The 12390-nt window shown below is 41.4% G+C and overlaps 2 protein-coding genes across 3 annotated transcripts in view; both read right to left on the reverse strand.

The window, feature by feature from the left end:
- Positions 1–6: 6 nt before the first annotated feature.
- On the reverse strand, positions 7–9912 carry hp1bp3 (heterochromatin protein 1, binding protein 3). Of its 2 annotated transcripts, XM_020623347.1 has the most exons (13): positions 9792–9911; positions 9267–9350; positions 7024–7204; positions 6258–6320; positions 5998–6154; positions 5750–5893; positions 5335–5394; positions 5088–5227; positions 4516–4606; positions 3746–3884; positions 3141–3252; positions 2217–2366; positions 7–1086 (listed from the first exon to the last, which is right to left on the reverse strand). In XM_020623347.1, the coding sequence occupies exons 2-13, from the start codon at positions 9334–9336 to the stop codon at positions 573–575; spliced, it is 1821 nt and encodes a 606-aa protein (XP_020479003.1). In that variant the 5' UTR covers positions 9337–9350; positions 9792–9911; the 3' UTR covers positions 7–572. The 2 variants fall into 2 exon arrangements, with proteins under 2 accessions (XP_020479003.1, XP_020479080.1); XM_020623424.1 differs by lacking the exon at positions 6258–6320 and having other exon boundaries at positions 9792–9912.
- A 997-nt stretch (positions 9913–10909) lies between these two features.
- The window catches only part of LOC109967057 (eukaryotic translation initiation factor 4 gamma 3), a 45249-nt gene continuing 43768 nt past the window's right edge, over positions 10910–12390 (reverse strand). The window contains exon 34 of the mRNA XM_020612426.1: positions 10910–11866. Coding sequence (XP_020468082.1) covers positions 11685–11866 — 182 coding nt within the window. The 3' untranslated portion in view covers positions 10910–11684. The remainder of the gene's footprint in view (positions 11867–12390) is intronic.

Consider the following 12390-nt stretch of genomic DNA (forward strand, 5'->3'; position numbering starts at 1 on the left):
CCCCCCCCCCCCCCCTCAACAGTGTGACTTGTACTAGTGCTAACTAGTACTAACCTTCAGCCTGATGAAATGCTGCTTGGCCAGAATACTATTTATCCCAGGAAATGGGACAACAGCTTTAAAACCTGTCTTGTAGTGACAGCTCAACCTACAACTGAACTTAACAGTCTTTCATTCCAGCCTCTCAGAATACTGATAACTCACTTCACGTGATATTAGGAACTTGTGCGGCCAATACCTACCTACAAAGCAAATGAGGAAGAGATATAAAAACAAGTCACTAAATGGTTCTAGTTGCAGTATGTCAGATTTTGCTATGCTTTCCCGAGCAGGTCACCCATCATTTTTAACGGCAACACTAAGATTTCTACACATGGTGATAAAAAGGAAAATCAGAAACTCTCCATGTACAGTAAACTTAACAGTTGTTATTCTACAATACAAATTAAAAAAAACAAAACAAACTACTGCCCCATTAAAAAGGGAGAAAATGATAAGAGAGCACTGAAGCAAAGCGACAGACTGCTGCATGTTCAGAGCGACCCAGTTCGTGGAAAGTGTTCGCAGGCTCTCTACTTGCCTCTCTTTGATTTACGAGTGGAGTGCTTGCTGCTCTTCAACCCTCTTTTGACTACAGGGGATGACTCTTGAGGCTCAGGCCGCCTAGACCCACCTTTGGTTGCCAGCTTTTTAACTGCAGGCTCCTCAGGGGACAATTCCTCAGGCTTAGATCGCTTGGACCCACTCTTTGTTGTCTCCTTTGTGACTGCAGCCTCCTCAGGGACTGACTCTCTGGACGCAGGCTGTTTGGACCCCCTTTTGGTCAGCTTTTTAACCGCTGGCGTTTTGGGCTTTTTTGCAGGAGCTCCTCTCTTGACAGGCGTGGCTTTAGATGGTGGTGTGGATTCCTTCTTAGGGGCCGACTGTTTGCTTCCCACTTTCTTGGCTGAAGACACTGCTTTCTTGGCTGGAGACTTCTTTGTAAGGGCGCGTCCCCTGCCTTTAGCTTTTAATTGACTAGCACTCCGGGATTTTTTGTTTGGTGGAGGACGACGAGCCTTGGGCGGAGGCCTTTTCTGTGATTTCCTAAAAGTAGTTTGAACAGGCAGCAGTTACTTAAGTAGAAGTGAAATTATGCAAATATCAAATGTAAAGGAAAAAATATTAATATACACCACAAACTAACACACATACACCTAAGAAATGGTTCTGGACATCAATACCCTTCTTCTCCAAAGAGAGGTTTTACATCTTAACTCTGGTAAAATACAAAATAAAATGTTTCTTTTAAATTGAGATTATTTATGGTGTAGCTTCTTCATGGTAGCTGTCCACTGTCTTTCATTCTATTGGTGTTTAAATATATGGGTGGCAGGGATGGAGATCAGCACCCACCAAAGGCCAAATGTGGGTGTTTTCTTGGAGTGGTGAGTGAATATGCTAACTACCAGCCACAGGGGCAGGTAAGTACAAGTAGCACGTACAAACAAATAATTGTAACAGAGCAATTTGTAACACTGCACAAAGCCGACTGAGTCACGAGTCTGTTTGTTTCACTTGGACACTCTACTGAGGAGACACACAGGGTTAACTAGACAACCTGAGCATACAACACCCGCTAGTGACCAGCGTTTGAAAAGAATCGCCTTAGGGTTAAGCCAGGTAGGATATATAATAGCTAAATACACATACAGTATTCAGTTACTCTATATGTAATGTGGAGAGGAAAGCGCCTCCAAAACATAAGAATCCAATTCAAACAAGCAGGACTGACATTAAAATGGGGCTGGGAATGTGGATGGAGGAGGACTGTTTGCTTTTTGTTTATTCTGCTCAACTCAAATGTAACTTCCATAAGTTCACAGTTCGTGAATGTGTGTGTGTGTGACAGAGAAAATGGCAGTATCTTTTAAAATATGAAATAAAAGGACTCATTTACCAAAATAATCATACTTGATTAGCAGTTCTTGGATTATTTTTCACACACAGTTACACTGCTGGTTTTGGAATCCACCGTTCACAGTGACAGGTAAAAAGGTTCATTTCCAACTTTGATGGAGACGGTCACCTTTTTTTTTTTTGTAAACATTTTAACCTGGTGATGGTGACTGGAAAACACTGTCCATAAACTGATCTGAGTAAGTGTGCAGCCATTAATTTAAGTCTCTTTTAATCAAAGCAGTTACTTTAGTGTCCCAGTAAATTGTTACACCCACCTCTTAGGGGAGGGAGCTTCATCCTCAGACTCTTCCTCATCTTCTGATTCTTCCTCTTCCTCCTCAGATGATTCAACCGTCTGCCTCCTCTTGGGTGGAGCATTTTTCTTTGGAAGCTCTTTGAACTTGTCTGGATATAGGATGGTGGGACTAAAAAGATAAATAGGTCTCACAAGACGTATATAAAGCCAAGTATATAAGCTGTGCAAGCATCTCTGCTTCACTGTGTCACGGTTTTCACTTTAAAATACCAAGACGTTGCTAACATTACCCTAGAAAGCACAGTGTAAACACTTGTACTGACTTCAGCAAGCGGACTATGTGCAAAGCGGCAAAGATGTCACATTTCTGCCAGCTGTTTAAAACTCACTCGTTCCATTAGACTTTGTTGCTTTGATTAATGAGCAATTTGGCCGACTCGGGTAAAATATAACCTCTTCTCAGTGTGTGCGTCTGAGCAGATCACCACTTCAGAAGAGAAGACAGAGAGAAACAGAGACCCTCAGGTTAAGAACCAGCAGCAGCAGAGTAAAAGAAAATAAGGATAGGCATTTGACCGGTTCTATTTTATTTTTAGCCAAAACCAAAACTTTAAAATAGGCCTGGCTCGCCCCCAGTATCGGGACATCTCAGCTATGGAAGCATACTCTGTTTATTTGAGACAAGTTCTTTTAATTATTCCTTTTAAATCGAAGTATTATACACTGAATATAAATCCACTAATAGATATTTTCAGAATTACATTGCTTCTCATGACTAGAACAGTCTAAATCTCTGCGCATGTGTTTCACCATGTGTCACTTAACAGCTGCAGTGTCTTAAGCAATAAAACCAGAAAGGTTCAGGTTTTGAAACAGACTGTAAAGAAAAAAAGGGATTCATAGTATTGAACAGTTAAATAATCTAACACATTAGTTGCTATACCTCGGGTAGAAAGGGAACGAGAGCTGGTAGGTCCCCGTGAAGCCGTGGCCAGTGATCTGCTCCATCCACCCGAGCACTTTACACTTGGTCAGGGTCCTCCTCAGTTTGGCCACTGAAAAAGAGAGTTCCCCTTTTTAGTAAGACCATTTTGGATGCACAAATTACATTACCCAAACCTCATCAAGCTCTGTTTTGGTTTCATGTTGCAAATGCAATAAAAACACATTCTAAAAAGTCTTTAAGGCGACACCCCACCCAAAATAGTGATTGCTCAGGTTTTGCAGGTTTGTCCATCACACCAAATAGTGGTGGTCAACTTGAATTCATGCCGGTTAGTCAGGAGTGTTTTCATAGCTGAAATACGTGCAAAAATGTTCATACTAAAGCTGGACACTTGTATATGAGGTTTGAGATGGACACTGGATCACTGTAACCACAACAGAGTGAAACTAAACTGTGATTTAGAGCATTTTCCAACTGCAAACTATCCATTTGATACTCACCTTGTTCCGTTTTACTTTAAGCCTGATTTGTGATTAGCACAGATAGCAGTCAGTAGTTAGCAGAAGTCCTGTTAGGACTTTCAAACAAGAGAGAAGTCTCACCTAACTGGTACTCTTTTGTGTCCTTGTTGGCGTCTAACAGGTATTTGCGTAGAGTGGTGGTGCTGCAGGTTTTAGGCTCATTCATGGCTGTGATCGCAGCTGTAAAAATCATCAGGACCTGGTTCCCAGTACGCTTCAGCTGCAGCAAATAAACATTTTTAGGAGAAAAGTAATGCCCGCTTTTTTGGCAACTGACCGATCATTGAGTCATTTAAAAAAAAATTTCCTTAGTCGTCTATAACACTAAACCATATATTATGGGATGTTTATTGAACAAAACAAGACAGAAGGCGATGTTAACAGCAGCAGAACTTATCCCTTTATTGCTAAAGCAAAACAAGATACAGCTTGCATTCATCCCAAAACTTCAGATGTGGCGTCTCTTTGTTTTTGACATAACTCATCATTTACTCATGTTCCCAATACTTCCTCCAAGCAGAAAAACAAGATGAGAATAACTTTACACAGTGCATAATCTTTAGTAGCTCTCTTCCTGGCTTTATCCTTTGAGAAACAAACTGCTCCTACATATCTAATATCAACTTGAAACATGTGCTTTGCTTCTACAAAAACACCACGGCACATACAATGCCTCCACATAGTGAGACAACAGGTTAATATAATGCCTCAAACATGAAAGTCACTCTGTAAATTACTTCAACTACACAACCACGGTGTGAATGTGATAGTCTGTCATTGTGATTGTGACACTTGAAAGAAGAGATCAGTTAGATGTAGATTTCACACCACAGTGTAATTATGAGCTTTACCTGGAAAGTCCCATTGGCTCCTTTCCCGGTGATTTGGTCCAGCTGTCCTTTCTCTACTGCCTTCACCAAAGCTGCCTTTAGGATGTTTGGCCTGAGGACAAACCAGTCAACACATCACTGATACAGTCAATAATCCCAGAGAACAACAGCTCTAGACGTTTCTTTTTATAGGGTGAACGTTACGAAGGCTCTGACGTTCAGGCCACTGGTAAAACAATGTGCTTCAAAAGCTGTGTCATCTTTTATGTTGAATTTCTACACTAGAGACTCATCTTTACCACATTTTGCCTTTTTAAACTCTGTCATTTAAAGTCATAAAATAAATTAAAGTATTAGTGACTGAATTGTTTTGTTTTCACAGTGCTACAGTTATTTGACTTAAAGTTTTAGAAAATGATCGTTTTCTGTAAATTTGTCCCAAGACTTGTTAAAATTAAAACATAAGAACTAATCATGAACATAATCATTCGATACAGCCCATGTTGTCTCAAAGATTATACAAAACAGCATCCAACAGGGAGAAAGTAATGGTTAAAAAACAAATTAATTGTAATGCCCACAAGTAACTGTACCTGGTCTCAATGTTGAGGCTGGGGAAGTGCTGCTCAAGGTATTTCTTTATCAGACCGTAGGAGGCTTCTTTGGGCTCACAGAGCCGAGTGATGATGAGAGGAAGAGCATCTCCCAGGGACTCCTGCTTCTGAGCGGATTTCTAAAACGCCATCCATTTACAGACATGACGATTACAACAGGGAGCTGCCGACACTGGGTCTTTAACATGAGGACTAGATTAGATCTAGTGCCTCTGCTGTAACGTACCTTAGATGAGGGGGACAGCTTCCCGATAATGAAAGTTCCTGAAAGGCCTTTACCCTTCAGCTACGGCGGACAGAAAGAAAAATCAAGAGTAAGCAGAGCTGACATTTCCTGGGTTTGTACACATTTTAATGAGCGTCACTGAAATTAGATTTTGCACTTAGTGCACTGTATTTAAGATGCGTGTGTCACACAACCGATAAGCTGCTATAGTAAAATCACTCCTGCTGTTGGCTGGCACATCACTCGCACTTTAAGCAAATTCAATATGAAATTTTTTAAAAACCGGATCCATATCGAGGTTAAAAAAAAAACTGGATCAGGACATCCCTAGGTAACGATGCATGCTACCTCTTGTGAGACCATGCTTTTATTTATATTAGTACAAAGGATTAATATAAAAATGTATATGTTTCACCTGTTTGATGGTACCCTTCTCCAAATGTTTCTTCATTGCTTTCTTGATGAGAAACTTCTTCTTGTCAAGCTCCAGCCCTGGGTAGTTTTTCACAATGTATTTCATGACAGACTGGTATGAAACCCCCGACCTGTTGTTACAAGACTGCAAAGAAAATTGAGAAGAAATCTCAGAGATTTCTTTAACAAAAATAAAAAGTATGAGCAACTGGCAGTGTTGCAAGATGGATTTATAAAGTGTGTACACACCGTAATAGCTTCAATGAGGACATTATCCACTTTGTTCTGAGTGCCCGCAAAGTTGGTAATGGGAAGCTTTTTGCTGGAAGTGACACTAGCCCACGCAGGAATCGTCCTTTTCACTTTCTTGCCTTTGGATTTCTCATACTTGTAGCCATCCTTCAACCTGTTGCCAAAAGGAGCAAGACAAGTTCAGTGAAGTGGGTCAATTCTTTAAAAGCGATATTTCACTGTGATCGTCACCACCCTTATCTTTATCACATCCTCACCTTAGTAGGAGAACATAGCAGTGTGTTGCGCACTGTCCAGCCGCGCAGTCCTTGCATTTGTCACTTTGTCCATTTGTCACCGACGGGAAAGGCAAAATAAGTTTCAGAACATGTCTCAATGACCACCAGAGTAATTTGACCCCAACTGAATTTCTGTGCTAGTGAACTGTGTACAGAAATGTCTGCTTTGTCAAGGTCTGGGAGAAGAAAAGGAGGAGAAGTTACCAAACTTACAAGTTACTACGTCAGGTGTTTAACCAAAATAGTATGTCCTTATACTGCCTGCGTTCCCATACACATTTTGGACAACTGGAGATGAAACAATGGTTGTTACTGGCTTTTGAACTGCCCAAAAAACTGAGTCACTTACGGTAAAAGAGAAGGGCTTTGTCTAGTATTCACAACACATATTGCTTAGTTTTATTTTTATGAAAGAGGGGAAAATATTTTTGACATTATTCTGAAAAGTATGTAGCGTAGTAACTAACGCTGCTCCTTTTTCTTTGAATTAGTTACAAAGTGTCAGACTTTCATGACACCAGTTTCCTCTCCTCCTGGACTCCTCCGAGACCGCAGACAAAGTGTCTGGTACATGTCTGTCTGATGAGGGAATGAATGTGGCTCTGAAAAGTCACAACACTGCAGCCCTAAGAGGCGCAGTCTGCCGTTATCCAGCACAGGTAAGGATCATATAAACAGATAAAAGTGCTATCAAAGTGAAATATCGCAGTTCAGAGTTGCAGACTAGCTCTCTGGTGAAACTCACTCTTTCTTCTTCACCCCCTGGCCTCCCTTCTCTACTGCAGCCTCCTGTTCGGTCTTCTCCCCGTTCTCTGTGGGCTCCCCATCACCTGTGGCATTGCTGTCCCCGGCCTCAGCTGTGGCAGCTGAAGATGCAGCCTGCTCCGCATCAGCAGAAGGAGACTCTTTTGAGGAGGCCTCAGGCTCTGAGAGGGGAAAGCCAGTGACATTAAAGTAGAAAAAGATGTGATGATAATGAGAATATCGTAAATACATAAGGCACATTTTCTTTTTTGTTTTTATTTACAGTATGGCTGGTAGTGTAGAGCAGGGACCATTCAACTTCTTTATTCGGGGACCTAAAACTAAGGGCAGAGACACCAAGCTGACATGAAAAAACTAGCAACAATGAAGGCTGACTGTTGCATCACCTCACATCGCCTTTGTTTGGGACAGTAAGATCAAAAAAGTGGCACTTGAACACGCCGCACAGATTACAGCCAACGACCGACTACCACGTATGGTCTGTGCCTGTGAGAGAGAAGTCCCGTACCAGCCGGTGGTGGTTATCTATATTTACCATACAGATAGAGAAAAGAAAAATAACTAGACCACAGGAAAAAAGATTCTCTTATTCAACACAGATGATGTTTATAGCTGCTTCTAATCAAGAATATGTCTGATAAGAAGCTGTCCTTGGTTTTTTTGACTATAGAAGAAGAAAGGAGGTTGTAGAGGCGAAAAACAAGGAGAAAACACACAATGTGTGAAATCATGGATACTAATGAGACAGGCTGAAGAGACTTTCCCCAAACAGTTCCCTTCTCATGCACTGATTCGTTAAGCTGAACAACCAATCAGCGCGGTCTTTCTCAACAACGAGGGCGATTCAACATGCCAAATCTGGTGAAAAGCCACCGACAGGGTCCGACTAGTGCCAAATGTGCGGGACAAACCGGGAAGGTGAGCCTTGACAGGCTTTCACAGGTGGCCTGACGGCTGACCGTCGGCTTGTTGACTAACAGCCCTAAAATGCAGCCTGCCCCCAAGGACCCAAGCCCATACATGTGAAATTAACCACCAAAACACCCGTTACCAATAAAAGATATTAGTGAGCTCAAATTCCATAAAACATCTCATACTGTAAAACCTTGTTTTACATTTACATAAATGTGCACTGCTTAGTAACATTAGGTATTATTAAAAACACTGCTAGATAATAAAACTGCAGCTGGCTGACAATGAGCTGCAGAGTTGTGAAGTGGCCAGCAATGACTCCAGATCTAAATCCCACAGAGCACCTGTGGAGAAATCTCAAAACAGTAGCTGGGAGGAGGAACCCTTCAAATCTGAGACACCTGGAGCAGTCGGCAAAAGAGTGGTCCAAAATTCCAGTAGAGAGGTGGAAGAAACTCACTGATGGTTACAGGGCGTGATTGATTTCAGTTATTTTGTCCAACGGGTGTCCTACCAAATATTAAGTTGAGGGTGTCATTTTTGGAGATCTGAGTGGAAGGTATCAGATTTGGCTTTTTTTTCAACTCTTTTGTGTTGCTCCCATGCTAACAAAAGAAATAAACATGAGAATATGAAAGAATGTTGTTGCAACAATTTTCTGGGAGTGGTGCATTATTTGACAGAAATGCAGGGGCTCCAGTATTTTTGTCCATGACTGTACAACTTGCAGCAGGAGACATAGGGTGTGATCCAACCAGGGACATTGTGGTTACACGGCAAGCACCTTAACCACTAGGCCACAAAGATGCCCAGGGACCCGTGATGTGGATTACTGGAATATTCTTAATTGGGAGTTGAAAGGTTAATGCCAGTGTTTCCGAGAAGTGTAGGATTGTTATATCTCCCCTGTGTGTGGCTGTGTTGTTTTGCTCCATTTGACTTTGTGGCTCCTGACAGCAGTTACTGTAGGCCTGCACTCTCTAAAGACTTGCATTCCATGACAACTGTGTTTTCATGCCAGCTGGGACTTTTGTTATAATGTTGGGCCAACAGCTTAAATGGGTTATTTGCCTCGTTTTTAAGGGTGTGTTGACCCCACTCCCCACAAAGAGGCTTTCTAATTTAATGTATGCATGTAAATACCTATAATATTGTAGTATTTGGCTCTGATACTACTATTGCTGATGGATTGAGGCTTCTTTCTGTGAATCCACACTGGATACACAAACTACAGTGTGTCTACACAGACACCACGGTGATGATGGTGCGGTCACCGGGACCTAGCTCAGGTGACGACGACCCTGGCCTCACCTTTCTCTGCTGCGGTGGAGGGGGCCTTCTCCTGGGTTGGAGTCACTGCTGCTGCTCGGCGAATCGGCATTACACGAGTTTTACCTGGGTGGAGAAAACAGCACGCACCTGAACACCACATTAGGACATCACGGGTGTGAGGCCGATTGAACAGTGATAAGACCGCCATGCACCACTTCATTCATTGTGGCCCATCATCCTCAAACAGAAGAATAGCTGCGCTTGTATTTCGCGAAACAAACCGCATTTACGACGGAGCACCGCTGCCTGGTTCATCCGCCTGCCTTTGCCAACAAAATTCGATCATTTTTACACGAGATATAACATGCGTCCCCTGAAATTTTCGGTAATTTCGCCATTTTGTCCGTTGGTTTATACACACAGTAATGGCGTCGCACAAGACGGATACATTTGAGCTACTTGGAATAAAAACACATCGCCCTGAGATTATTTTTTTCTCCCATCTGTCCATCCGTGCAATTAAATGTTTAGCTAAGAACTCACCACAATACGAACGAACCTTACCTTTTATTTGTCGAGAAAAAGTGAAATATTTTGGAGTAAATTTCTGCACGATCCTTTATTTAGGGTTTTTTTTGTTTTCGAGCCCCGCCCACCCGGACCGTTGGGTACGTCACAGCGTCACACAGCACGTCGAAGTAGGGTTTCCACTGTCATGGCCGGCGAAAAATTCAAACTACAAACGTAAAAACGGCCGAAAGTTTGTGGCCACTTGTCATTGTTGCGTTAGCCTACCGGCTAAACACCCATACAAATGTTTAAGTTCTCCCTTGACCTTTCTAAAAAGCTCAGACATGACAGTGAGGTTTTCAGTCACAGAACTAATTATTTTAACCAATATAAATCAATTTGTTATGGTATAAGACACTCAAAGACTACACCTTTGGTGCTTTGGTGGGATGTGTATGGCTAAGCCTTATGGGAGCTATAGTTTGAGTTTAAACAATTAAAATAGTAAAAAGTAAACGGGGTCAGACTTGTTTAAAATAATTGTTGGTTGCCGCCTTATAGTACTTATGGCAGACTGATACTACTTTACTCAAGGTTTTCTAACTATTCAACCTGCAACAAATAAGCTCAATTTAAACAAATACAGTTAAGGTCTTAAAACTAGATTCTGATAAATGTGAGAAGGACCTGACAGATATTTTCTGCCAGTTAATTGTTACAGCTCTATATTCACATTGGTGCCTAAAATGCTTTTTGGGTGATCTGATAGGCATGTGACCACAGACACTGTAATATTAACGTATATCTGACCACAACTAGATACACACTGCAAAAAAAAAAAACAAAAAAAAAAAAACAACAAACAAAAAAAAAAGTGTGGTAAGAAACAAGAATACAACAATGAACTGCTTGGCACTGGCAGTGTGTTGATGCTTCAGCGACTGAGCAGACCCGCACAGGGATTTCAGGGCCGGACGTCATTTGGTGCATTGGGGGCTTCTCCTGCTCAAACAAAACAGCTCCTCTGCGGCCGCTACGGCGCTGTCCAAAACAGGGAAACTTTATTACACATGCCTTGCACACACAAATACACACACAACGTGGACTCAAGAAAAGCAAAAAAACTGGCAACCCACCACCACCTCCAAAAGAGCAAATCATGAGAATCAGTATTTTTAAATACCTTTTTGTCTTTAATGTATTTACAAGCATTTCATCTGCTCTGTAGGTGTGAAGTATTACAAGCATGTTATGTTCACTTGTTTTTTAAAGTTGCGTTTTTGCTCATTTCACTTGGATGTATCTGGTTTGTTGCGTTGGTCGGACAGTTCCATGGACTGACTTGCATCGCTTCTTCAATGCATATCGCTATGTACATATCAATGTAGAGCGAGTGAGCGAGATAACCTTTGACCTCCAACATCATACACAAGTAACGTTATTAGCTCCTGTGCATCCTCTCCTTTTCATCTGCTTCCACTTCATCCCAAAATAATTTTGTTTTACCCTGTTTTAAACCAAACAGTATGGAATTCAGGGAGACAATTTATTTCACAATCATTACTTTGTTATTATAATTAATTATATTGTTATTTGTTCTGTTGTTGTGAGCATCTGCAAATGTTAAATAACTTTCATATTTGCAGTCCTTAAAAAAATAATAAATTAAAGAGTCCAGAACCTATGTGTCTTTTAAGTCTCTTCTTAAAAAGTAACAAAAGAAAAGTTAAAATTTAAAACAAAAATATTTTCTATGTATAATACAGGTATTTAGTGCTTCCGCCGTTGGAATCCAAACTCAAAATGGCGGCATGCTTCAGAACCGTACCGCAGAAAAATATTCCAGCCGTAAACGTGTCGTCCTGCTCACACACCCATTTTGAATGTTTGTTTGCTCTGCTGTAAGGATGCAGTTCTACTATGTCATGTCCCCGGGTGTCTCCCTCATCAATTATTATCTGACTCCTCCTCCGCCTCCCGCAGCCAAGTGAAGAAGGCTGTGACAGACTTGAGGGCCACACCCTTCCCCTGCTGCTCCGCGGGGTCTTTGCTCGTCTCCCACTTGTAGAAGGCGTCCTCGGAGATTACGTCCTCATCATACAGACAGTCAAAGAACATCCGGAGGAGGTCTGCACGCAGAGGGAGAGAGCAAAGACACATCTTTTTCACACTGACAGGCTCATGGAATGAGATGAAGCTTTTAAAACTGAATTACATTGTTTTGTTAAGCAGAGTTGGAAACACACATGTATGTATTGCAGCTTTCCTGTAACACCCAACAAATCTGACACTGCAGGGTTTATTACATTTATGCATCTATGTTATTGTATCTGATAACCTCTTGTTTTTGTGTGTGCGGGCCCCCCCCCCCCCGAAAACGAGATGGAACATCTCAAGGGGTTTATCCTCTAATCCATTTAAATAAAATTAAAATTACGAAATCACCTTTTCAGCACTTCCCAGTAGTTCTAACATTAAGTCATAATAATGCAATTAATAAAAATTCCATAAATGAATGGAGTCATTTTTCAAACACAAATAGCCAGTATTTGTTGGTTTTAGCCATAACATTTAAGGATTTGCTTATTTTTTTGTCATATAATGTTAATTAAATATCTGAATTTTGGACTAACAGCTGAAAAGAGAAAATACT

Source organism: Monopterus albus, unplaced genomic scaffold (genome assembly GCF_001952655.1).
Source record: "Monopterus albus unplaced genomic scaffold, M_albus_1.0 scaffold1.1, whole genome shotgun sequence".
Taxonomy (NCBI): domain Eukaryota; kingdom Metazoa; phylum Chordata; class Actinopteri; order Synbranchiformes; family Synbranchidae; genus Monopterus; species Monopterus albus.